The 26,375-nt window shown below is 52.4% G+C and overlaps 1 protein-coding gene across 1 annotated transcript in view; it reads left to right on the top strand.

Annotated features, from left to right (window-relative positions):
• The window catches only part of LOC106699127 (protein Daple-like), a 42,701-nt gene extending 17,472 nt beyond the window's left edge, over positions 1 to 25,229 (top strand). The window contains exons 4-14 of the mRNA XM_023764104.1: positions 1,499 to 1,584; positions 6,599 to 6,728; positions 9,912 to 10,048; positions 10,498 to 10,635; positions 11,284 to 11,418; positions 12,096 to 12,343; positions 15,594 to 15,737; positions 19,677 to 19,863; positions 20,940 to 21,061; positions 23,370 to 23,545; positions 25,177 to 25,229. Coding sequence (XP_023619872.1) covers positions 6,650 to 6,728; positions 9,912 to 10,048; positions 10,498 to 10,635; positions 11,284 to 11,418; positions 12,096 to 12,343; positions 15,594 to 15,737; positions 19,677 to 19,863; positions 20,940 to 21,061; positions 23,370 to 23,545; positions 25,177 to 25,229 — 1,419 coding nt within the window. The 5' untranslated portion in view covers positions 1,499 to 1,584; positions 6,599 to 6,649. The remainder of the gene's footprint in view (positions 1 to 1,498; positions 1,585 to 6,598; positions 6,729 to 9,911; positions 10,049 to 10,497; positions 10,636 to 11,283; positions 11,419 to 12,095; positions 12,344 to 15,593; positions 15,738 to 19,676; positions 19,864 to 20,939; positions 21,062 to 23,369; positions 23,546 to 25,176) is intronic.
• The last annotated feature ends 1,146 nt before the right edge of the window (positions 25,230 to 26,375 follow it).

Here is a 26,375-nt window from a genome sequence, read left to right as displayed (position 1 = left end):
CCATCCGGGCTGGGCTGGGGAGGAGTCTGCAACCAAAGTACATGCCTTGACTGGAACTGAAGCAGGGACCCTTCAGTCTGCTGGTTGACACTCTATCAACTGAGCCAAACCTGCTAGGAGTAGATTCTTTAAATTTATATGTTATTTGCTGTGTTCTCCGTTCCGGTAACTACATCTACAAATTTGTTTCCAGTTTAGACCACATTTTGTTTGACATCATTTTAAATCTCATTATGCTTCCCACAAATGAAGACTATTTTATGAGATAGGTTCTATAAGAGAAATTGATTGAGGTAGTTATGAAATAATAACACCTTTAGGTGGGATTTTTTTTCCATTTTTGTTCTTTTGTTAGGGGCAGGAATAGAATATTAGGGACTAGCTATAATTATAAGAAATATTACTAGTAATGGTGCTCTATTAACCATGATTGCTCTGTTTTGATTAGAGAAAGCACATTCTAATCTGTTTGAGAGTTGTACACCCTGGGGCATGGGAGCTAACATGGGAATGCAGCTCCCAATGGCCTAGATTAACAAACTTGTTGCCTGTAAGCTGGTCCCTGAGTCATGCAACCCCCGCCCGAATTGCATGTAACCTGTAACCACTGTACCTTGCCTACTTTCCCATGTGTGTAATTTCTACTTTCCCATGGAATCTGTGTCTTTCTACCCAAGATAAGAAGCTGGCTTATGGGGAGAGTAGAGCAGATGTTTGTGGATGACCTGCTGCTCTCCCATTCTGCTCACATTAATGGAATAAACGCCATATATGAGTCAACCCAGTGTCTGCTACATTGGTTCAAGTAGTAACCAGCAGCCTGGACCCATTGGTTGTCCGGTTTCACTTTAAGTAATTTTATAACAGTTATTGGAACTGGATAATTAATAAAAATGCCAATCAGTACTTTTTTTCTTCTAACATAAGTCCAAATATTGCATTTACTTAAAATTTTTAAAATTTCTTTTAAATTAAGAATTAATTTTTTAATTAACCCAAGTAAAACCATTACTAGTTTAGAAAATAATTAAAACACTCTTTGTGCATTGATTGACAGCCTAAAGGTTTAAATTCTGTTTCGAGGACACCTGCATATTTGTTCTCTAAATGTCTATCTTGCTTGTGCTAATTTAATACTCCTTGCACAGAAAGTTATGTACAATATCTTTTTGATAAAATATTTTCCAGTCCGGCCGGCGTAGCTCAATGATTGAGCGTCAAACTATGAAGTAGGAGATCATGGTTCCATTCCCTGTCATGGCACATGTGTGGGTTGGGGGCTCGGTTCCCATTATGGGGCATGCAGGAGGCAGCCGATCGATGATTCTCTCATCATTGATGCTCCTATCTCTCCCTCCGTCTCCTTTCCCCTCTGAACTCAATAAAGATATATTTTTAAAAGTAAGTAAATAAAGTATTTTCCAAATATACAACTTTACTTTGTTCATTTTTCTTATAAACTACACATTAGTGAATGGTCTGTCGAATTGTGTTTTAGGCAGTTGACTGGTGGAGTTCAGGTGTTCTAATGTATGAACTATTCACAGTTGATGGGGAGAAGAATTTCGGAGGTGAGCCCTCTAGGTAAGACTCCACAAAATAAAATGAATGTGTTGTTACCAAATTAGAATTAAGTGGTTAATTTTAATTGATATAGGGTATATATAGTTATACCTTTATGTTTCTTTATGTTTTATATGCCCAGATAGATGTTAAGTTTCATAGGGAGAGTGTTCTAATTTTTGTGTGTTCCAAAGCAGTTAGCATGGGGCATGAGCTGCTGGCAGAGCCATTTAGAATGCGGGCCATGGGGCCGTTTGGAATGGGTGGCATAGAAACAGTGGAATGTTTGGTGCAGAGTCGGTGGGCGTGGAGTCGGTGGGTGCGGAGTTGGTTGTGTGTGGAGTCGGTGGGTGCGGAGTCGGTTGTGTGTGGAGTCGGTGGGTGCGGAGTCGGTGTGTGAAGAGTCGGTGGACGTAGAGTCGGTGAACGTAGAGTCGGTGAGCGCGGAGTCGGTAAGTGCAGAGCCTTTTCATGTGTAGGAAGGGACTGTGCCTGCCTCCCACTCAGGGCTGTTGTGAAGAGTGAATGTGCAAGGGCAGAGGGCACCTAGTGCAGGGCCGGGGATGGGCAGAGAGACGGTGCCCACGTGACTCCAGAGTCTGAGCAAACCCTTCCCGCCACCAGGCTTTGATCAGAACTGTGTCCACTGATGGGAGGTCCAGGGCTTCCCTTCTACAAGAATCTTGGGTTCTGGGCCCTGTGGGGAAAATGAACACAAGATGGAAAAGCAGCAGCTACCGCCCACTCCCAGTTGTTAGAACCCATGAGTGGAGCCAGCCTTGGAAAACTGCCCACCGAGAGAAACGGTCACATCCCATGTATGTGTGTTCCCAGACTGTGAAGGCACTTGGGGGAGATTCAGCCCCCTAAGACACCGAGTGATTCTGGGAGGCTCCTGGGGCAGGAGCAGAGATGAGGGGAAAGAGCTGAACGGCTCCCCCGTGTGTGCTGGGCCCTGGGACAGGAGTAAGTCCAGCAGACTCCTCCCATGAGGGGGCCTGTGAGGGCCCAGCCATGGCGTCCCACACCCAGAATGTGCCTGACACCCAGAGGCCCATAGTATTGTTTGTTGTGCCTTAGCCCTCATTTCCAGATAGGAACTGCGTGTTGAACAAAAGCTCACCCATAGCCATTTATTTCCAGGACCCAGATCAGTGAAGTGACTGTGGGATTGAGTGTGCTGGGCCCTGGGACAGGAGTAAGTCCAGCAGACTCCTCCCATGAGGGGGCCTGTGAGGGCCCAGCCATGGCGTCCCACACCCAGAATGTGCCTGACACCCAGGGGTTCCTAAAGGTGTGGACGGAGTCGGTGAAGAAGGAATGACATGGAGACAGCGTTCAGTTGATCAGCAGCCTTGCCAGGTTCTCTAGCCAGGTTCTAGCCCAGTACTCTAGCCAGGTTCTCTCGCTAGGTTCTCCCTTTATTCTCCTGTTACATCTGTATTTATACCATTTGATTTTAATCCTATCCATTCTATTCCAAAGGTTAGGGCGTTTGTTATCTCCATTCCAAGGTCACTACTCTACTGTTCTGTTAAGCTACAAGGAAGTAACTGAAGGAGATTATCCTAAGTAAAGATTATGTAGCTTAAGCGTGATTGTTCGTAGTTAAGGTGATTAACTACCTGCCTGGCACTTAGTTAGGGGTTTTACTGATTTATTCCCTTCCTTAGTCCTGTTAATCCCCAACTCCAGGGAAAAATTCCCACCTGAGGAAACAACCTTTCTCGGAGAGGTGACCCTGGTTAAAACACATAGCGCTAAAAAGGGGAGCAAACATATTAAGAACAGTATGCCATATACGCCAGGTCCCTTGAAACATATGCTGTGCAGATGTTTCTTCCCTGCAGCGACTGTATCAAGCAGCAAGGATGGACCGGCTTCCGGCACCATACCTGTCAGCAGGTGCACTCATCCAATAGACAAGGATGTCCATGTCAGACACTCTCGCACCATGTGTACAATGGATTGGGGCACTTTTAGGTTTCTGTTGTGCCCTTCTCTGACTTTCTGCTACTGGGTTGGGGCTGCTGCCCATGCAGTGACCTGCTGATGGTGAAGAGTTGCTTGCTAAGCTCAGTGGCTTGAGTGGGCAACACTTAAGGTCCTCAAAACAAACAGGGCCTTCCCGGCCAAGGCCAATGCCCCAGTTGTGGGCTCCATGCCCAGGGGTGGCCTGTGGGAGGCAGCCAATCAGTGATTCTCTCATCTTGCTGTTTCTATCTCTCCTTCTTCCTTCCTCTCTGAGATCAGTCTATATATAAAAGCCAAAGCTACCAGCCAACTGGCCAGTAGCTATGACACACACTGACCCCCAGAGGGCAGATGCTCAATGCAGGAGCTGCTGAGCTGATGTCACTTGGCAGTGGTAGTTCTTGGGTGATGCACCCGGAACCAGAGAGGAGGGAGCCCAATTCTGGGGTGTCACCCAAGAACCACACTCTCACAATCTGGGACCCCTCAGGGGATGTCGGAGAGCCGGTTTCAACCCAATCCCCACAGACCAGGCTGAGGGACCCCACCGGTGCATGAATCTGTGCACTGGTCCTCTAGTAAAAATATATTTAAATCCTATATAATAAAAGCCTAATATGCTAAGTGTCTGGTCATCCATTCAACCAGTCAAAGCAATATGCTAATGATATGCTAAAGCCGCTCAACCGCTCACAATGACGTGCACTGACCACCAGAGGGAAGACGCTCCAATTGATAGGTGAGCTTGCTGCTGGGTTCTGGCCGATTGGGACTGAGCGAGATGGGCAGGACACATCCTGGAGCCCTCGCGCCATCCCTCCTTGTTTGGCCAACCTCCCACATCTCTCACTTGCCCTGATCATGCACCAGTGGGGTTCCTCAGTCTGGCCTGTGCCCTCTCGAAATGCAGGACCCCTCAGGGGATATCGGAGAGCCGGTTTCAGCCCAATCCCATAGGCCAGGTCGAGGGACCCCACTGGTGCACGAATTCTGGCCCCAGGACTCTAATATATCTACACTAATAAAAGAGAAACATGCAAATTGACCATACCTACGCTACGCCTTAAGCCACGCCCGACAACCAATCAGAGCGACTATATGCAAATTAACCCAACCAAGATGGCAGCCGGCAGCCACGGAACTGGAGCAAGCAGGAGGCTTGGTTGCCCCAGTGATGGAGGAAGCCAAGCTTCCCGCCCTCCCTGGCCGGCTCTGAGCTCCACTCAAGGCAACACAGTTTCAATTATAGAAGATAAATAAACCCCAGATACCTGCTTTCAGCCCGCCATGGCCACGGAGCTGGAGCGAGCAGCAGGCTTGGGTTGCCCCTGGCGATGGAGGAAGCCAAGCTTCCCGCCCTCCCTGGCTGGCTCTGAGCTCCACTCAAGGCTACAAAGTTTCAATTATAGAAGGTAAATAAATCCCAGAAAAAAAGAAAAAAAGGAGAGGCTGGGAGCTTCCGTTGCCGGGGGGCTTGGCCAGCCTGAAAACGGCCCTCAGCCCCTCACCCAGACTGGCCAGGCACCCCAGTGGGGAACCCCCACCCTAAAGGGGGTGTGGACAGCCTGAAAACAGCCATCAGCTCCTCACCCAGGCTGGCCAAACCTCCATGGGGTGAGGGTACCCACTGGAGGGGGCTTGACCAGCCTGCAAACAGCCATCAGCACCTCACCCAGGTTGGCCAGGCACCCCAGTGGGAACCCCCCACCCTGAAGGGTGTGTGACCAGCCTGCAAACAGCCATCAGCCCCTCACCCAGGCTGGCCAGTCACCCCAGTGGGGACCCCCACCCTGAAGGGGGTGTGACCAGCCTGAAAACAGCCATCAGCCCCTCACCCAGGCTGGCCAGACACCCCAGTGGGGACCCCCACCCTGAAGGGGATGTGACCAGCCTGCAAACCCTCATTAGCCCCTCACCCAGGCTGGCCAGGCACCCCAGCGGGACCCTCACCCTGATCCGGGACACCCTTCACGGCAAACCAGCCGGCCCCCACCCGTGCACCAAGCCTCTATCCTATATAATAAAAGGGTAATATGCAAATTGACCCTAACAGCAGAACGACTGGGAATGACTGGTCACTATGACACACACTGACCACCAGGGGGCAGATGCTCAATGCAGGAGCTGTCCCCTGGTGGTCACTGCGCTCCCACAGAGGGAGCTCTGCTTAGCCACAAAGCCAGGCTGATGGCTGCCAGCACAGCGGTGGTGGCGGGAGCCTCTCCTGCCTCCTCAGCAGCACTACGGATGTCCGACTGCAGCTTAGGTCTGTTCCCTGCTGGTAAGTGGACATCCCCCGAGGGCTGCCTTGCTGCCAAAGGGATGTCTGACTGCGAGCTTGGACCCGATTCCCCCAGGGAGCATGCCTAAGCCAGCAGGTGGACATCCTCTGAGGGGTCCCAGACTGCAAGAGGGCATAGGCCAGGCTGAGGGACCCCCTCCCTCGAGTGCACAAATTTTTGTGCACCGGGCCTCTAGTGTGTATGTGTGTGTGTGTGTGTGTGTGTGTGTGTGTGTGTATATATGTATATATATGTGTATATGTATATATGTATGTATATATATATATATATATATATATATATATATATATATATATATAAAGGGTAGGGCCTGACTGCTCTGTTGCTTTTTTCTAATAATGGATGTATGTGAGTGACTGTTGCAAAAAGGGTCTCTACTGGTGTTTAGGATGTGGGTTGAGCTGTGATTTGGGAGTCCCTACAGCCTCTCCAAGACACGTTAGACCTGCTAAGGGGCCACAGAGCTGCCTGTCATCATAATACTTGCTTTAAAGCCCCATGTTGTACGACACTTTGTTCAGACACCACTCAGAGACATCAGGTGTCTTCATCACCTAGGCCACTGGGTCAGCATTTCTTTTAGTGGCTGTAGGTCTCCCATCCGGGCCCTGTGTTGGTGTCACTTCTGTGCAGTTGTGTTTTTGGAAGTGAGCAGGTGCATGGAGGCCCTTCATCCTGGGGGAATGAGGGTGGATGCATGGGGCCTGTCCAGAGGATGGCATGGGGGCATCCTCACCACTCCCCTCTTCCTGTACTAGGATCGTGGACACATCCCCCAGCAGCTCCTCAAGGAGCTGCTGGGGGACAGCATGGCCCTCGAGGCTGAACAGGTCCAGAGGATGAACCAGCCCGCCCACCTGAGCTGGGAGCTGGAGCAGCAGTCAGAAGGTGGGTAGCATCCCCTGCTGCCTGGGAGCCAGGCTGGCTGCGGTGTCTCCCTCATCCAGGGAGCTGAGCCCTTGGCTCTGAATCTCATGTGTCAGCCCATCCTCACCCCAAGTGAATAGGATTTTATTCAAGGGCCATTTGGAACTGTTTCATTGCAATTCTCCCCAAGAAGAACATGAAGGGTTTGGCAGCCTTGAAGTCAGGACATGAACTACAAAGTAAGTGTTGCCAGATTGCTCAGCTCCCATGTGGACAGTCCCAGGACCTTCCAGATGACAGCATGCTGACACCCAGAGGATGTCTTAGATCTTTTCGTGGGGGATTGAAAGCTCTGGATGGCAGGAGCCTCCCCGAGTGGTCACTAACCTGCATTATAACAGGCCTGGGCTGATTTCCTCCGTTCATGTCATCATCGGGCAGATGGGTGCAGTCTGTTCTCTGTCTCCCTGGGCAGGGCCTGCTAGGTGTCTGCTTCTCAGGAGAGCCAGGCCTCTTCCTCTTTCTCTTGTGTTTGCCCCCTCACAGCCCCCAGAGGAGGTGTGGGGTTGGTCAGGGGCAGGCAGTGCACCCTGCAAACAAGTAGCCAGTCCCTGTGCTCAACAACATCACGTGCACCTGAGGGTGCAGGCGAAGGTGCGCTTAGATCTCTGCAGCGCGCAGGAGGGCCTTGGGCTGGTCTGGGGGGTGGGGGAGGTGCTGCTTTTCCAATTCTGATCAACATTCCTAAGCATCATGGAGAGGCTGTTGAGAGCAGCTGGATAGTCCTTCTCTTCAAGGGTCCCCATCAGTTCCAAACCTAAAATCAATTCATTGAACTATGAATCTGTGTGAGGAGTGGGTTCTCTCTGTGGTTTGGAGTCTCAGCACTCCTGGGACCAAGGGTGGGCACAACAGGGATCTCTGCTCTGGGAGCTCAGGTTATGGGGAGGACACTGCCCCCTGGTGGAACGCAGGAGTGGTGCCGGCTGGCAGGGACCTCTCAGACCTAATGTTTCTGTTAGAGACCAGGGAGGCTGTTGGGTTGGGAAGCCTCCCTGACTCAGGCCCTCTGTGTAGTGTGTGAGCCCTTTCAAGTCAGTGCCCATGACTACTTCTTGGTGTTCCCATGCCTGCTGCTTAGCTGGCAGCTCATGAACAAAGCGTGAATGGACTTTTGCGTGGATAGTGTGGTGGCTTCTTGAGTCAGAAAGGCCTGGCTTCAAGTCCTGGCTCCTCCACCTGTTAGCCAGGTGACCTCTTTTAAACCTCCGTTTTCTTATCTGCAAAATGGGGGTAATGAAGCTGCCTCCCAGGATTGCTATGCGTGTCTCGTGAGAGGAGACGGTGAAGCCTCACGCTGTGCCTGGCCCCCGGGGCACCAACAAAGGATGGCTGTCCTCATCGCCCTTGTTGAATGAAAAGATCCCCGTTGCTCTGGTTCTGGGGGTGCTCGTGAGCGCAGCACCCAGTAGAGAACCATTGGTTGTTTCCCAATAAACTGTTGTGTCATCTCAAGAACCTCTGAGGCGCTGGCCTTTAGGGAAGAGGAAATGAGGCTGGTCATCAGCTCCACTGCTGCCCTTGGAGATCCTTCAGGATCATTTCCAGGAGACAGAGCCGGGTGTGAGGCACTGAGTGAGACAGGAGGTGGGCGGGGTGTGTTGCAGGACAGTGGGGACCCATCTAATGCCACAGAGTCATACGCTGAAAAATAGTTAAAACCGTGAACCCAGTGTCATAGATATTTCACCCCAATCTTGTTAACATGTATTTTTTTTTACTGATTTCAGAGAGAAAGGGAGAGGGAGAGAGAGATAGAAACATCAAAGATGAAAGAGAACCGTTGATAGGCTGCCTCCTGCGCGCCCCATACTAGACATGGAGCCTGTAACCTGGGCATATGCCCTGACCTGGAATTGAACCATGACCTCCTGGTTCATAGGTTGGCACTCTACCACTGAGCCACGCTGACTGGGCTCACCCCAATTTTTAAAACTGTTATTTTTAAAGCGAAATCTGAATGAGCACAGGTTGTGACTTAGTGGAGTTTTCGGCTGTTAGTGTCGTTGGTGGCCTTGTCAGGATGAAGCCCGTGGCGTGTTTCCGTGTGTTGACAGCAGGCGTGTTTGTCTGTGGGGTGCGCTGAGCTGGAATTGGACCATGAAGGTTCATTTGCTCCACTGCTGAGCTGCCTGCTGCTTCGGATCTTCAGTCTGTTCTGGCTTCTTGGGTCTGTGCTGCTGTCCTTGGTGGGCGATGGGAACGTCCAGCTTCAGGTGCTGCGGTGACAACCGGCGTCCCCTCTAGGTCCTTCCAGCCCCGAGGGGGTGAACAGGAAGCAGGTGGGGTGCAGCCCTAGGAGCAGTGCAGTGTGATAGGCTCCCGGGTGAGGATGAGGCCCTGGAGGGACAGGTGAGGGGGTACCCTGACCCCTCATACGTTCATTTACCTAAAGTCACGCACCTGCTTGTGGCAGGAAGGGGCCGAGAACTCTGGTTCTTCTCCGGTCTGTGCTCCCTTTTCTGTTCTGCGTTCAAGCTGTTTAAAAGCAAAGGAGGAAATCTGCCTTCTTCTGTCTTTACCTTATGTTGATCTCGCTTAGACTTTCTCAAGCAATTTAGATATACTGTCTCATTCTTTCTCAATGCAATTGTGAAAGCACAAAATGAAATCTCTGTCCGAAGGCCCTGCCCAGGGATGGTAAGTACTGGGCGTACTTGCCCCAGAGCCTCTACCACCTGCAGACACACTGGTCAATTATCACCCCCCCACACACACCCTCAGCTGAGCCACCCAGACCCCCACCACTCTGAGGGCTGGCACAGAAAACGCCATCTCTTTGCCATCTCTGTTAGTCTCTGAAATCCCTGCCTTGATGGCCAGGTTAGAACTTCGTAAAAAGTGGTTCCAGCAGTTCTACTATCTTGAGGTTTTGCATTGGCCTCTCCACCGTCACCTTCTTTCTTCTTAGCTCTGGGTTGCTACCCTACCAGGCCCCAGGTGAGGCAGCAGAGGGGCCGTAACCGCCTGAGGAGCCCTCAGGTGCCGACAGCACCAGCACCCTGTGGACAACGGAGGGCACCCAGCCGACCACCCCAGGCTCTTCAGACCTAGGGCTTGGGGTGATGGTTGTCTCGGGGCCAGGGACAGAGAGTGGAAGCCCAGGCCCTGGAATCTGGGATCTGACTTGACTTTGCTCTTTAGCCTCCAGCCATATTGTAGAGTTGAAAAGAGAAAACAAGGGCACGGTACAGGAGCTGCGGGGTGCCTCCATCGCACTGCAGGAAAGCAGCATTAAGTACATGGAGCTGAAAGAGGAGAACCAGCAGCTCCGAAAGCAGGTAATGGTGGGTGGTGTCCTGAACATCCGGGCAAGCAGGTGGCCAGGTGGAGCGCCCAGGTGTCGGTGAGGATGCGCAGCTGGGAGAAATGCGGATGCAGGGCCGCCACAGTTACGGTAGCGGGACACGCGTCCTCATGGAGCAGAGTCCCGAGGCAGCATGACCTGTCCCTGCAGCAGAGTGAGCGGACTCTATGGACGTCTCTGTGCCCCTTGCCTTCATCTTCCTCTGTGAGATGGGAGTAACGATGTGCCCTGTAGGTGTTGTGGGGATCGTATGAGTTAGTGTAGGTAAAGGGTCCAAGCACATAGTAAGTGCTTCCAGAAAGGAGAGCAGCGCCCTGTTAGAAAGCACAGGGCGGGCCTGGGAGGGAAGCAGTCAGGGAAGCCACGCACGTGTGTGTAGGACCACGGATGGGCCGCTTCACGGCTGGGTCTTTGGCTCTGCAGATGGAGGAGTTGCGGTTGCAGCTATTGCAGGAAAAGGACAACAGCCAGGAGTGGGAGAGCCTCACTGAGGAGCTCGTTAAAGCCCTAGAGCAGCTGCACCATGAGGTTGACACCCTGAAGGCAGACGGAGCCCTGCAGGTAGGCTCCCAAGAGCGCAGGCCTCCCCTGGCGCCCCTGCCTGCAAGGGGGAGTGTCCAGGATCACAGCCGTGTCCTGGTCATTGATCAGTGATTCCTGGGTGACCAGTTTCCTCGTTCACCTGCAGCTCAGACCAGCAGTCCTCAGCTGCAGCAGGGGGATGGGGACAGGTATTGCCTCCCAGGGACACTGGCCATCTTGTTTTTGATTGACAGGACTTGGGGAAGGAGAGGGAAGGTGCTCCTGGCTGTGGTGCGGTGAGGCCAGGGATGCTGCTCAGTGTCCTGCAGGCCCTGGGACAGCCCCGCAGGACAAAGAATGATCCCGCTCCAAATGTCCAGCGTCACCCTGAGAACCCTGGCAAACCTCCAGGGTGGATTCGCCTGGCACTACAACAAGTGCCAGGGAAGGCAGCCCAGCGCTGGGGCAGCGGCTCAGTGATGCCACCCAGAGGCCGGGCTTCCTTCTTCCCGCTCTGCCAGCCTTGGCAGTGGCTGTTGTGCCTCCCCAGGAAGTGGGCAGGAAGGTTTTCCCTTCAGAAAAGGCCTGTTAAAGTGTTTGGTGGGGTGACACATTTGGGCTTTGCTTTAGAGTAAAGTTCACTCCGTGAAACGGACTTTCACACGGGCTGGGTCTTTGGCTCTGCAGATGTTAGAGTTGGAGAGGCAACTCCAAAAAGAAAAGGACAACAACCAGAACTTAGAGAACATCAATAAGGAGCTATTGAATGACCTAAAGCAGGTGCTCGATGCGGTAGACACCGTAGAGGCGGAGGCCCCACAGGTAGGCCCCCCAGAGCGCATGCCTTCCCTAGCACCCTTGCCTGCAAGGGGGAGCGTCCAGGATCACAGCCGTGTCTTGGTCATTGATCAGTGATTTCTGGGTGACCAGTGATTCCTGGGTGACCAGTTTCCTGGCTCAGCTGCAGCTCAGACCAGCATTTCTCACTGTGGCAAGGGGATAGGGATAGTTGTTGCCTCCCAGGGACACTCACCATCTTGTTTTTGATTGACAGGACTTGGGGGAGGAGAGGGGAGGTGCTCCTGGCTGTGCTGGGTGGATGGTTGTTCTGTTAATATCAGGGTAAATTGGTTGGTAATGTTGTTCAGATATTCTATATCCTTGCTAATTTTCTATTACTCTTTTCTTCAATAGGCTTTTCAAAGTAGTCAAAGAGAGCACCCAATGAGCTTATGCAGAGAAAGGGCATAATTTGCCCAAAAAAGGTCACATGTGTAGCACCATGTGATAGTCTGTCTGTGCTGTGGGCCCTTCTCAGTGCAGTTCCTTAAGTGCTGGTAGAACTGTCCTCAGCACAGCTGGGGTTTTCCTGCCCTGAGGGTCCCTGCTATTTTGGTGCCTTGCTCTTGGCCCCTCACTGCATGTGGGGGTGCGGGGATGCAGAGTCTGTGACTCCCGGGACCTGCACTGGTGAGGCATCATCACCTTTTCCCTCCCAGCAGCTGGACCCTTCCATTCTGGCCTCCAAGAACCAGCAGGCGGCCAAGGAGAGGGAGTGGGAGGAGCTGTACGAGCTGCTGGAGCAGCTGATTGAAGTCCATGAGGCCCTGCTGCAGGACCACGCATGCCTGGGGGTGCTCCATGACCAGCTGTCTGGGCAGTACCAGGCCCTCGTGGAGGAGCACAGCCGCCACAAGACCCTGCTGCGCGGTTCCCTGGAAATGGAGAGCAAGGTGTTCAGGCTTAGGTGGGTACCGGCAACTGTCGGGGTGACTAGCGAGCTCTCCAGGCTCAGTCCCCCTTTGCTCTGGCCCCTTGTGGTTCCTCTGGATCTGCTGCTTCACAGGAAGAGAAGTGAATGGAACGTCCCCCTCAGCGATGTGGAGTTGGTGCAGCTGGAGGCTGAGGGGCAGGAGGGTCCCCAAGGGGAGAAGGGTGTGCCCAGCTGATCCCAGCTCAGGGAAACCATGTGTCAGCATTGGGGTCCCTGCTCCCCTGGGGACTCCTGCCCCCTCTTCCTCTTCCTCTTCTCTCCAACCAAGAACAAGGAGGGGACGTTCACCACAGCTGCCGATTTACAGGAACGTGCCTTGCCAGCTTCCAGGCCTTTCCTTCCCTGTCAAAGTCTCAAAGTCTGTGCTTCTGTGTGTGTGTGTGTGTGTGTTTAACTTTTAATTTTGGAAACTTTTGAATGTATGGAAATGTACAGAATTGTATAGTGAGAGCCCCATGTACTCATCCCTGACGTCAGTACTTGAATACTCTGCCAATCTCATGTCATCTTTACCTCTGACCCTCCACCTCCATCTTTAAGGTAAAATCGATGTACATTGAAATGCACAAATCTCAACTTTGCGCTTCTGCCCGATCAGGGTTTTGTGTGCGTGTAGTCAGCCATCGTCGCCCGAGCTCCTGCTCCGGCAGATCCCGGATTGCTCCAGGTCCGGGGCAGGTGCAGCGGCATCCAGAGCCTGGGGGAGGTGTGATGTGCACGGGATTCCAACTCGAGAGACGGGAGAGATGTGGCCAAAGAGGCTCTCCCACACTTGGAGCAGCACAGGAGAGAGCTGTCTGTCGTCCACTCCCTGTGCTTGTGAGACATCCCTGCTCACAGCATTTCCCTTGATTCCTCCTCAACAAGACGCTGAGCAAATGGGGGGTCTTCAGTAGTGGAAGCAGCTGAGGTGCCGGGAGTTCCCATCACAGGGTCCCGGGAGGACACTGAGCCAGCGGAGCCTGCTGAGGGCGCCTGCTGCTGCCGTGAGCGTGGGGGCCATCACATTCGTTTATATGCTCACCCAGTGCTTCCTGTCCACTCTCCGCGGCCTTCCACCCCCTTTATCCTCTCAGGTCCCCATCCTTCAGGGGAGCCGAGACATCTGCTCCTATCAGACTCTGTTCCTTCCAGCCAGAATGAGCATCTTCTGCCTCTTGGCATCCCCCTCTCTGCCTCCTCCTGCACCCATCCCATATTCACGTGATGCTTAGTGAGCATCTACTGGGCGTGTGGTGCTGTGTCTAGATGTGGTGGGAATGCACCCAGCTGACTAATGATGGGACACTCCTGTGGTGCCCACCCCTCACCAAGCACCTACCAGCTTTATCCTTCAGGCCCTATCTATACTAATGAAAGGGTAATATGCTAATTAGTCCTTCCTGACAAAGCCGGGACTTGGGCATCCGAGGCCGGCCTAGGCAAAGCTGCTGGAGGTCCTGGGAGGCCGGCCTAGGCAAAGCTGCTGGAGGTCCTGGGCGCCAATGGATGGCCAAAGGGAGGGACAGTCAGGGGTGATCAGGCAGGCAGGCAGAGGGGTTAGGGGTGGTCAGGCAGGCAGGCAAAAGGGTTAGGGGCAATCAGGCAGGCAGGCAAAAGGGTTAGGGGCGATCAGGCAGGCAGGCAGGAGAGCGGTTAGGAGCTAGTGGTCCCAGATTGTGAGAGGGATGCCCGGATTGGAGAGGGTGCAGGCCAGGCTGAGGGACCCACCCTCCCGTGCACAAATTTTGTGCACCTGGCCTTTAGTGATTTATAATAACAGTGCCATGATATTCTTAATGTCTGCTCACATGGGGAAGGTTTGTGCAAGTAGCATCTGACTGGCTCTGAAGGAGGAATTCATTGTCACTCTGCCGGTAGCTCCTTGCTTGATAGACCTCCTGTGTCACTCGGTGGTTTTGCTGGTTGCACCGAGAGCTGGAGCCCTTGGCTGTCTGCAGCAGGGCTGCAGGGTGGGAGGTGGAGGTGTCTGGAGCACGATTCATTTCACTTGACGCCTGACTGGGACCCTCACTCCTTCGTTCCCTGGCACATGTTTCCTGGGTGTCAAGCTTCGTCCCGGAGCCTCGGGAGGGAGGCTCGCAGTCTTTGCCCTGCAGTAGGGTGGTTACCAACGGTTGGAATGTGCTTGATCCGTGTGCTTTTCCAAGACGCAACAGGGAAGCAGGAGTTGGGAACCCAAATGGTCCATGGCCACTTGTCAAAGCTGGATGGCTTTTCACAGAATCGTTTACCTGGATGAGAATGATCACCGCCCTGAAAGCCAGACAGGTCCCCCACCCCCACTGGCCACTTCCCACGTTGGGGCTGCCTCCGCCCGTGGCTGACAGCACAGGACGCTTGTCTTTCAGCAGCCGCCCAGCAGGTTTCTGAGTCTGAGTCCCCCTGAGTCTTGGCTCCTGGCAGACGGTACGAGTACAGCTGATGGGGGTGGTAGAGTGGAGGTGGAGGGCTGCAGACGGAGGCTGCAAACCCTGGAGCCCTGGGTGGTCTCTGTCAGCCTGTCTCTGGGTGTGGAGAAGTCAGGAAGGGGGTCTGGAAAGGGATTTGCCTGCGTGGGGAAGAGCGAAAGGGGATGAGTCACGAGGAGCTGCCGAGTCACCTGAACGGGAGGTTCCCGCAGGCCGGAGGGACAGCCAGGGGCTGGTCAGGGACTCCCCCTTGTTCTCTGCAGCCCTCCAGAGAGGCTGTGCGGGACCCTGTAAACACTGAGAGGGGAAGAAAATAAAAGCCCTGAGTGAGGGGGAGGGTAAGGGCTGGACTGGGGGTGCCTGGAGGAGCAGGGCGTGTGGGTGTTCACGTGCCTGTGTGCCCCTGGCCCCTGGCAGCTGCTTGGGCCCCAGCAGGCAGAACTCTGGCCCAAGGCTGCCTGGCTCAGCACAGGGAGACTCGTTCCTGAGCTGGGTGGAGGGCTCACCTGGCCCCGGTGAGGGGGGTCAGCTGTCCCGTGGGTGGAATTCCCTGAATATGTGCTGGTTTCTGTGAGAAGGGCGAGGAGTTCAGAAAACAGTGTTGGTGTTCCCAGCGGGCTAACAGAGAAGGCTGCTTACACAGGGACTGGAAGGGACCCTGGAGAAGGGTCGGGTGGGAGGAGGGACTCGGCTCCGGGGCTGGAGGAGACCCGTGTCCATCCCCGCCGCCCTCAGCTCTGCAGAGAGAAGCCGCTCACGGAGGCTGTGCAGTCTCCTGTGTGTGGGTGCCTAGCGGGTGTTTCCCTCCTCAGAGAGCAGGACCAGCGCCAACATGAGGAATCCCTGCAGGAGCTGAGGAAGCTCCTGAACACCCAGAGGGCGGCTCTGAAACAGGAGCAGGAGGCGAACACCCTGGCCGCCCAGGAGAAGGAGAGGCTGCAGCAGGAACTTGACAGGTAACCGCCTCTGCCCCCTGCAGTGGCCTCTGCCAGGTTTCATTCAGAGCAACTCACTCAGCACCCACAGAGCTAAGCTCCAGCGAGTCTTGTACCAACCCTGTCATGGTCACAGCTGGACGGTCACAAGGTAAAGGCACGCCAGCTGGTGGCTGGGAGGGGAGGACTAGTGACACTGGGATGCTGCGTGTCTAGGCTTGGTGACCTCCCCTCCCACCCTGATGATGGTGATGATTGTATTGGGCGAGGGCCCCTTCATCCTCTGACACCAGCCACCCCGTGAGGGAGAGGCGCTCGGTCCTCGGCATTCACGCATTCCCTCTTGGTGAATTCACCTCCTGGCTGAAATGCACTTGAACCCCCAAATCGGTAGCCGTAGCCTTTCATGGGCCTGTCCAGAGTGGGAGATACTGGAGTCGGCGATGGGCACATTGCAGGGGAGGCTGAACAAGACCTTTGGCTGCTGCCTTGTTTCAGCTCTCACACTGCAAACCAGTGTCCCTCTGTGGCCCATTGAGTGCCATGGAGTTCTGTTTTCGTGCTTTTTGGTGGCGATGTCGCTGTTTGAAATGGCCCCTAAGTGGAGTGCTGCAGTGCTGTCTGGTGTCCCCAAGGGCAAGTCTGCGCTGAGCCTCATGGGGAATAAAGGAGCGGCATTTGAGACTCACAGGAACCGGCGGGGACAGTTTCAGTGTCCACTAAATGAGTGTTCTCGGTGGTTTGATAGGACATTATACCGTGAACCATGAGAATTAACTGCATTATTATTATCCCTCTTTAAAAAAAACACAGATGAGGAAAGAGGCTGAGAGAGATTAAATAACTTGCTCAAGTTCATGCTCCTAGTTAGTGGCCCAGTCAGGATTCAAATCCAGGTCTTGTCTCAGCCCGAGGCACAACCATATGAAGCCTTCCTTCCCACAGCCTTGTTTTAATATGTATTGGGGGCTGCAAACTCAGGTGCCTCCAGTGGCCAGGCAGGTCCAGCCGGTGGGGAAGGAGTGTCCGCGTTAGAGCAGACCCTGGTGGGGACACACACCCTCTGAGGGCTGTCAGCTGGGAGGCAGGCCCGGGCTGCCAGGTCATTCTTTTTTAATCTTTTTTTTTTAATCCTTACCCCAGGACAATGTTTCCATTGACTTTTAGAGAGAGTGAAAGGGGGGGAAGGAGAGGGGGAGAGAGAGAGAAACATCGATGCGAGAGAGTCACATCTTTTGGATGTCTACAGCACACACCCCAACTACAATGGGGAGCAAACCCACAATCCAGGTCTGTTCCCTTGACTGAGACTTGAAGCCATGACCCTTCTGTACATGGGCTGATGCTATAACTACTGAGCCATTCCTGCCAGGGCCTTTTGTTTATGCTTTCTCCCCACCCTCTGAGAAGCTAGATACCTGAATATTAATGTGAAACTTAAAATTTTTAAATATTGATGAACTAATTAATTTAAATTGAAAAAGACAGATGATGTGGGCCAAACAGGGCAAATCTGTGTCCAAATTGAGTCCATGAGCCTCTGGTCATGTGAGCTTTCTGGTCTAAATCTTCCCCCTGAAACCTAGTCGGGCAGTTATGACGACAATGATGATGATTTCAGTGGATTTACCTAATACTCCCAAGTCTCATATTTTATTTGTCTCAGGAGTGAAATTAGAAAGGGGCTTGGAATTGGGGAGAAGAGCTGGGCATAGACATACAGATTTAGAGCAAAAATGTTCTGATTCCATGTATTTCAAAAGCATTTCAGTCGAAGAGCCCTTTGTTCCAAGTTGGCAGGTCCTTCCATGGGAAGGATTCTCACAGGGTGCTCTGCTGAAGAGGTGTCCGACCTGCCTGTCCTGTCTCCCCCAGCCCAGAGTGGGCAGCTGGGCTAACCTCATAGAACCCCAATGGACACAGTTTGAAAACCGCTGATTTTGTTCAACCCTCATTTACTCACGGGAAAAACAGAGGCCCAGAGAGGTTGTGGGTTTTTTTAAAATTTAATTTAATTTTTTAATTAAATCTTTATTATTCAGATTACATTTGTTCCTCTTCCCCCCCCCCATAACTCCCCTCCTCCCAGTTCCCGCCCCACCCTCCGCCCTCACCACCCACTGTCCTCATCCATAGGTGCACGATTTTTGTCCAGTCTCTTCCCGCATCTCCCACTCCCCTTTCCCCCACAAGAGCAGTCAGTCCATTCCCTTTCTATGTCCCTGATTCATTATAATCACCAGTTCATTCTGTACATCAGATTATTTATTCACTTGATTCTTAGATTCACTTGTTGATAGATGCATGTTTGTTGTTCATAATTTGTATCTTTACCTTTTTCTTCTTCTTCCTCTTCTTAAAGGATACCTTTCAGCGTTTCGTATAATACTGGTTTAGTGGTGATGAACTCCTTTAGCTTTTCCTTATCTGTGAAGCTCTTTATCTGACCTTCAATTCTGAATGATAGCTTTGCTGGGTAAAGTAATCTTGGTTGTAGGTTCTTGGTATTCATCACTTTGAATATTTCTTGCCATTTCCTTCTGGCCTGCAAAGTTTCTGTTGAGAAATCAGCTGACAGTCGTATGGGTCTTCCCTTGTAGGTAATTGAGTCTCTTTCTCTTGCTGCTTTTAAGATTCTCTCTTTGTCTTTTGCTCTTGGCATTTTAATGATGATGTGTCTTGGTGTGGTCCTCTTTGGATTCCTTTTGTTTGGGGTTCTCTGCGCTTCTTGGACCTGTAAGTCCATTTCTTTCACCAGGTGGGGGAAGTTTTCTGTCATTATTTCTTCAAATAGGTTTTCAATATCTTGCTGTCTCTCATCTTCTGGTACCCCTATAATTCTGATGTTGGTGCGTTTGAAACTGTCCCAGAGGCTCCTTACACTATCTTTGTATTTTCGGATTCTTTTTTCATTTTGCTTTTCCAGTTGGGTGTTTTTTGCTTCTTCGCATTTCAAATCTTTGACTTGATTCTTGCGCTCCTCTGGTCTGCTGTTGGGTGTCTGTATAATATTCTTTATTTCAGTCAGTGTATGCTTAATTTCTAGTTGGTTCTTTATCACAACATCGAGGGTCTCATTAGATTTCTTGAGGCTCTCATCAAGTTTATCAGCAGTTTCTAGCAAATTATTGAAAGCCCTCAAAAGTGCGTTTTTTAGCTCTATATCGTCCATTTCTGTCATGTTTTTTTGTCTCCGCATTTCTTATGCTTTCTTGGTGCACCCCCTTGTGGTCTTTGTGCGCAGTCTTGTTGTAGTTAAGCCTTAATTGTTGTCGGCAATACTAGGGGTGAATTGACCTCCAGGCTACCTGACTATGAGAGTCAGCTGTGTCTGCAGTGGGAGAGCTTCGGTGCTGAATCTCTAGGGCGGTGCTAATCTAGCCTTTGCCTGAGGCTATCTGGCAAATGCCTCTGTGCAGGGCTTGGGTGGGGCGGGTCCCAGGTGATCTACAGGGCGGGCGGGGCGAGCAGTTACGGCTGCTCTAAGTTCCGTCCCCAGCGGCTCTGCAACCGCTGCAAACCTCGGAGAGAAAGCTGCCTTCCCGCTTCTCCCGTTTGAGTCTGGGTCCCTAGAGACTCGCCCGGATCTGGAGCTCAGAGTCTGAAACTCCCTCCCGATTGAAAACAACAACCGTGTCCTCCGCCGCTGGCCCGGTCCACATGCACTCCGCACCTTAGTATTTCACCTCCGCACTGCGCCTCCTCTGAGTCTCGTTATGGATTTCTCTTTCCTTCTAGTTGTAGAATCTCTCCTCAGCCAGCCTTCCTGTGGTTCTGGGTGATGTCCGTTCCGTCTTTTAGTTGTATTTTTGAAGTGGTTGTTCGAGGCAGCAAACTCCGGCGTTAACCTATGCCGCCATCTTGGTTCTCTCCGAGGTTGTGGTTTTGAGTAAGGTGCACACCTGTGTCGGAGGCTGGGAGTGCCCCTCAGCCCTTGGCCATGTGACTCTCCACCCCCAGAGCCAACTTCTGGAACCGGCTGGTGAAGAGGGAGCAGGAGGAGCTGCGCACCCAGAGCAAAGACATGCAAACATCTCTCGAGAAGCTGCAGCAGGAAGTGAGGCTCTGGCAGGCCCGGTACGAAGGGGCGAAGGAGGACCTGCAGAGCATGGAAATCTCGGTGAAGAAGCTGAGCAGCCAGTGCGAGGTGAGGCCTGGGCTGGTGGCTCAGGACACCGGGCCTGTGCCCTGGGCGACAGCCTTGGCTCAGCCAGGTGGGAATGGGTCCTCATTGGCATCTGTGCTCAAAGACTTGTGTGAGTGTCACACAGAGGCCGAGAGGAAGCCAGGGACATTTGAAGGGGACAAACCCCATGACGGGAGGGGATGTGTTAGAAACACCTTTCACCAGACCTTTGCTGTTTGCAGGTCAGGGCGGCGCATGGAAAGAGACAAGTCCTGTTTCATTTCCAAACCCTCTGCTGAGCACTTAGCTCAGGGCTCACCGTGTCCTCTCATTTATTTCTCACAATGATGTTGTGAGCTGGGTTCCCATCCTCGTCCCTCTTAAGTACTGGGTTGCAACCCAGTTTGTGTGAAGCCAACGTTGCAACTTTCCTGCTACACCAACCGGGATGATATTCTAGAGCAGGAGCAGACCAACCTCAGCCCGAAATTCAAATCCAGCCGCTCCCCCTGTGTGTTTTTATGTCTGTGAAACAAGAATATTTTTTTAAATATGACTTTTTAAAAATTTTATTGATACCAGTGAGAGGAAGGGAGAGGGAGAGATGGATGGAAGCAGCCATGATGAGAGAGAATCATTGATGGGCTGCCTCCTGTAGGCCCCCTACTGGGGATCGACCCCACAACCTGGGCATGGTGCTTGACCGAGCATCTCACCAGCGACCTCTTGGTGCCTGGAAGGACACTCAACCAACTGAGCCACACCGGTCGGGAAGCTTATTAATAACACGTTCTACATTGTAAGATTGCGATTAAGGCCTCAGAATCTGTTGTGTATTTTGCACTTGTGGCACATCTCAGCTCAGACCGGCTGTGTTTTCAGTGCTTGGTGGCCACAGGAGGGCCGTGGTTGCCTGATTGGACGGTGCACTTGGCCATCCCCATGGCATTGGCTGTGTTGGTCATTCCCACTGGTGTAGATCATACCACAATGGCCCTCTTTGAGCACGTGGCCTTTTTCTTCTTTTGGGAACAGATTCCCAGCAGTGGAATCACAGGGGCGCATGGTATGTGAGACATTGCTGACCTGTGTTTTAGGTGCTCTCCAGTGTGAAGGAGAATTTGGAAGAGGAAAAAGATCACCTCAAGAGCCAGATTGACACATTGGCCAACAGGAACAGTCGGCTTATAAAGGAGATTGAGGAAAATAAACAGCACATGTAAGGGGTGTGGGCTGACCTGTCCACAAAGGGGCCCTGGCTTCCAGCCCCGCGCCTGGGCCTCGACATTCTGGGCAGAGAGCCCCCTGGCGCACTGGTGTCCCAAGGGCAAGGGGTCAGACCATCTTCCCAGCGCATCCTCCTCTCGTTTTCCTGGAACGGTTCTAGATTTCTGCAGGTAGGGGTGGTTGGCTTTTCAAAGATACTGCCCACTGCCAGATGGTTCTTAATCTGCTCTTGGAATTCAGTTCCATTTTAAAAATATGATGGCGGTAGAGTGGTGCTTAGGGAAGGAATTCAGATTGCGGGCCGAGCCCTTTCTGTGTGTTTTCCCTTAACAGGCTGGAGAGAGGGTCGTTGGTGCACCCTGGTTGTCCTCCCTCTGCCGACATGACACATTCCTGGCTTTGGCGTAGGCCCTGCGAGGTGCACAGAACCAGTGACCTGGTGGCCAGGAACTAGTAGGCGTGATGGGATGTGAGCAGAGCTGTGTGCACAGCAGACAGACGTTGAGGAGCTTCATAGAGTCCTAGAAGGAAGCGTGGTGGTGGGAGTTGGGGTGCTGCTGCTGACCCGGATGGGGACAGGGCTGGCCAGTGGGGGCAAGTGACGGTGGAGCACGGGTAGCCTGGATGCAGGGAAGGTGCAGGCAGTGGCAGGAGGGAAGGCTGCAGCAGGTGGCGCTCAGCTGTGGAAGGCGTCCATGCCCGGCTAAGGAGTTGGGTTCACTGGGAAGTGAGTGTTTATGGGAAGCTGGTCTACAGGCCCAGGAGCTGCCGAAAGGAGGGCGGGAGGAAGAGCCTTGGTGTTGGGAGCCTTGTGGTTGGAAGTCAAGTAACCCGAGATGCATCTTGTGGGTCGAGGGTGGTCTTCCCCGCTCGGTGCTGTGCTGCAGGACTGTCCTTCCTTGTGGTGAGGAATGGCTGGCCATGTGGGACAGAGGGACATGGCCACAGTGACCCCGGGGGCACTGTCCCAGCTCCCTGGGTAATGGGGCTGCTTTACTGTTCTCTTGGATTCTTCTGCTCGTCTACAGGTGGTTGCACCTACCCAGGATGGTTCACGTGGAAAGCCACACTGTAGTTTTGGGGTAGAAATGACTGTGGCCTGAAGTTGGCTCTCTGTAACGCAGCGGGTAAAAATTACCAGCAGAGGTTGGGCAGGTGCCAACTAGAAGGGTCAGGGCCTGGTACCCAGGGGGTGATCTGATGATGGTTTTGCATTAGACAGTTCTGCAGGAGGCCAGGGAGATGGCAGGCTTGCTGAGCCTGCTCCGAGCGGAGTCTTCCCCGGTCCTGGGAGGGTGGTGCCTGCCCTCCGTGAGTTTGTGCGCCTGGAGTGGAGGGTTGGTCAGAGCCAGACAGGAAAGCGCTCTAGCATAAGGCCCAGCAGCACGATTGTGGGAAGAGAACAACACAGACTAGAGGAACAGCGCCAAGGGCATTAGGAGCAGAGCAGGATCGGTGGTTCGGGGTCCAGTGGTGTGAGAGCCATCACTTTTCACGGGATGCTTACTTCACGGTGAACTCACGGAAATTTCCTCGTGTTGGTGGGACCTCGGCAGCTTCATGACTGACGGAGTCTAAGCAGCTGCCTTGACCAGGGAACTCGTTTTCCAGCCAGGAAACCAGGGTCTGAGCTGTCAGGGCCCACGGGTTTCCGACCCTGAGTTTCACATGGCTCGGGGCTTGCTCTCTGGAGACGACGTTCAGCCTGATCCTTGGTGCTTCAGCAGGTCTCCTCCACGTGTTAGGGTTCCCGGACCCACGTCACGTGCTTTCATCCCCATGTTCCCGACTCAGCAATCACAAGGCCATGAGCCCCGTGATGTCTGAGTCCCAGGAAAATGCTGGCCCTTCTGGGCCAGGTCCCAGGCTGGGCTGAGTCAATTTACGTGTTTTATTTTAAAAACCGGATTGCTTTTCTTTCTCCTCTATTTACAGAGAAGAAGGAAACTTACTGACAGTAAAAGAAGAGGAGGAAACAGTCATGGATACTGCTCCCAGGAAGTGAGTTGATTTAATGGTAGTAACTTAAGCACAGAAAGCTTGCTCTTTCACGAGTGGGGAAAGCTGTAGCATCTAGAGCGGTGACCAGTTTGTTGGGCCCGCATCTTCCCCTCCATGGCAGGTCCAGAGTAGGGTTTGTGTGAATTCACTGCAAATTGTGTTCTACCCTCTGAGCCCCACATACGAAGATCATGGTGCTGGCGAAGAGCTCCATCCTTCTGAACCCCAAATTAACGGCCACTTGCCCAGCTGGAGGGACAGTGAGGGCTGGCAGAGTCCTAAGCCTCTACTTCTAATAGGAACAAGCGCTGGATTGGAGCCAGAACCTTCATCAAATTCTTCAAACGCAAAAACAACGGTTCTGGAGAACCAGCGGAGCCGACCCCAGACAGCCCTCCCGGGCCCCCGGAGGCCACGCCATCATGCTCATACCGGATGGAAGAGCGAGATGCCCCCAGCAGACCACCTCCAGAAGGTAGGAGGGTGACCTGGCTGCAGGCGGGAAATGAAGGGGAGGACCTCAGGTCTCCCTCGTGGACAGGGCAGCACCAACGAGATGGCGTGCTGGGTGTGCACACGTGTGTAGGCGCCTGAAGGGGATGTGCTCCCCCATTAGGTATGTGAACAGCCAAGTAGAAAATATAAACCCACGTCCGTGTTGTGGCAGCTTCGTCCCAGAACAATTTAGTTCCTTTAGCACGAGAAGCCCCGCCCATCACATACAGGTGGTGGGTCCTGGAATGTCCAGAGCAGATCTCCATACAGTTACCGCAGAGAGAGCCCCAGAGGGTAAGTTTTGGGGTGTCTTTGTATCTGCCGGGCCTGGGAGAAGCCATTTCCGGAGGGAGATCCCGGTGCATTTAACACGTGATGGACACGTGCAAGGTCTTCAGCACGGCCGGGCTGAGCTTTCGGTCCCTCTGAAAAGCAGGTGCGGTTCTCTTCTCCCACCTTCCTGGCCTTGAGTCCTCCCACCAGGGGGCGCTGTACCTGGACATTTAGGGCTGTGGTCGGAGTGAGCCAGAGGTTCCGAAATGGGTTTCTAGTTGATGTGCTGCATATGTTTCATCGGATCTAAGAGGCTGGCAGTTGTAAGCTGTAGGACTGTGTGCTCATAGAAAGGAAATGAATGGGTGGTGGCAGTGACGATTTTGTCAGAATTGCCACCTAGCCGACAGTGATGCGAGAGATGCTCAAAGCTGCATCCTGACTTCAGAGATGTAAGGTTTGGGGGTGAAAACGTGCATTTTACAATCGATTAAACAAAGCCATCGTCTTAAACGTGGTTTCATTTTCAAATTCACTTTTAAATATCACTGTGTACATTATTTACCTATAAACCTGCCCAACAAGCCCCCTGAGAAAGTAAATTTTATGAAGGACACTAGGGCTTTCTGAGGACCAGGGCCCTGCCTGAGACTCGTGTGCTCTCAGCGTCTGGTGTGACAGTAGCTGACAGGGCCCAGGGCCTGTGCCAAGCCGCCTTCTGGGTGTGACGTGTGCACAAGCCTCTCCAGGTTGCAGTCACCACCTCAAGTCCCGGTGTGTCACTGGAGAGGCTAAAATGAGGTGTGCACACGCATGCCCACTGTCTGGGGACCAGTGCTTGCACCCCCAGTCTTCACAGCAGGTGAATTAGGTCAAAAGCTCACGTGCAGGTCAATGATAATGAAGCTTTCATACTGGCTCCTTACATGTTGTGACATTTACCACCTCAACTTGTGTTATTGTCTAAACTGGCTTAATGACTATAATCAGCCTAATGGAGTTGGCAAACCTTTCAGAGAAAAAAATGCTTGACTGATCCAAACTGTCGTTGGGGTCCATGAATGAGGTCAGTGGTAAATATGAGTAACGGCAGCCGTGCAATGGTGCTTCCTGGGCTCAGCACCCTTTAGGTAGTTGACCCGCTCTATCTATCGCCTTTGGTTCTAACTGCCGGGTGAGGTCGGCACCGTTCCTGTCCCTGTTCAGAGCTGGGAAAGTGAGGTTTGCCAGGGTTAAGCCCTGGCCCAGAGAATAAGTGTTGGAGCTGGCATCCGAACCCGGGTCTGACGGATAAGGGGCCTGAACTTTAACCCCTGTGAGCACTGCCTGCACTTCAAGCTGCTTTGGTCCCTGAAGATGCTGAACCCGCCTGGGGCACCAGCAGTGAGTAGTGGGTCCTTATCCTGTGGTGGGAGCTGTGGTCAGCAGGTGGCGCTGTGGGGAAAGAAGTAACCGAGGTTCCTCTATCGCAGGGGTTCTCAACCTTCCTAATGCCGCGACCCTTTAATACAGTTCCTCATGTTGTGGTGACCCCCAACCATAAAATTATTTTCGTTGCTACTTCATAACTGTAATTTTGCTACTGTTATGAATCGTAATGTAAATATCTGATATGCACGATGTATTTTCATCGTTACAAATTGAACATAATGAAAGCATAGTGATTAATCACAAAAACAATATGTAATTATATATGTGTTTTCTGATGGTCTTAGGCGACCCCTGTGAAAAGGTTGTTCGACCCCCAAAGGGGTCGCGACCCACAGGTTGAGAACCGCTGCTCTATGGACTTGAATCCTCAATCAGAAATCAGGTGAATCAGTTATGTTCATGTACATGACGTGCTCAGAAAGTTAGACCAATTGTCTGCTCTGGTCAGACTATAATTTAAAGGCCATGAGGGTAGGTTTAGAGTAGAGGATATGTAGGAATCTAAACAGGAATATTTTTTCAAAATATATTTTTTATTGATTTCAGAGAGGAATGATAAGGTAGATAGAAACATCAATAATGAGAAAGAATCATTGATTGGCTGCCTCCTGCACGCCCCCTACTGGGGATTGAGCCGCATCCTGGGCATGTGCCCTTGGCCGAAATCAAACCTAGGACCCTTGAGTCCACAGGCCTATGCTCTATCCACGGAGAGAAACCAGCTAGGGCTAAACAGGAATAATTCTTGATGTTGAGGGTGTTTTGGCATCAAAAAGAGGTAGAGCTCTAGCTATTTTGGCAGAGGTAGGTACTCTCATTATTTTCAAACTTATCCTCTCTCTCTCTCTCTGTCTCCTCCCCTATTTCCACATTCTCTCTTAAGATCAATGGAAAAAATATCCTGCAGTGAGGATTTAAGAAAAAAAGTATTAGTGAATAGTTAGGTAGACAGTTTTACTGCAGAAACATACCGTTAAGTGTTCCAAGGTCTTTGAACAGGAGCAGGAGTTAGTGTGTGTCACCAAGGTGTCAGGAAGCCTGTCATTAAAAGGGCTGAGTAAGCCCAGCTGATGCAGCTCAGTTGGTTGAGCATCGTCCCATGAACC

The sequence above is a fragment of the Myotis lucifugus genome, unplaced genomic scaffold (genome assembly GCF_000147115.1).
Source record: "Myotis lucifugus unplaced genomic scaffold, Myoluc2.0 scaffold_316, whole genome shotgun sequence".
Classification (NCBI taxonomy): Eukaryota; Metazoa; Chordata; class Mammalia; order Chiroptera; family Vespertilionidae; genus Myotis; species Myotis lucifugus.
This window is presented reverse-complemented; position numbering and strand designations above follow the sequence as displayed.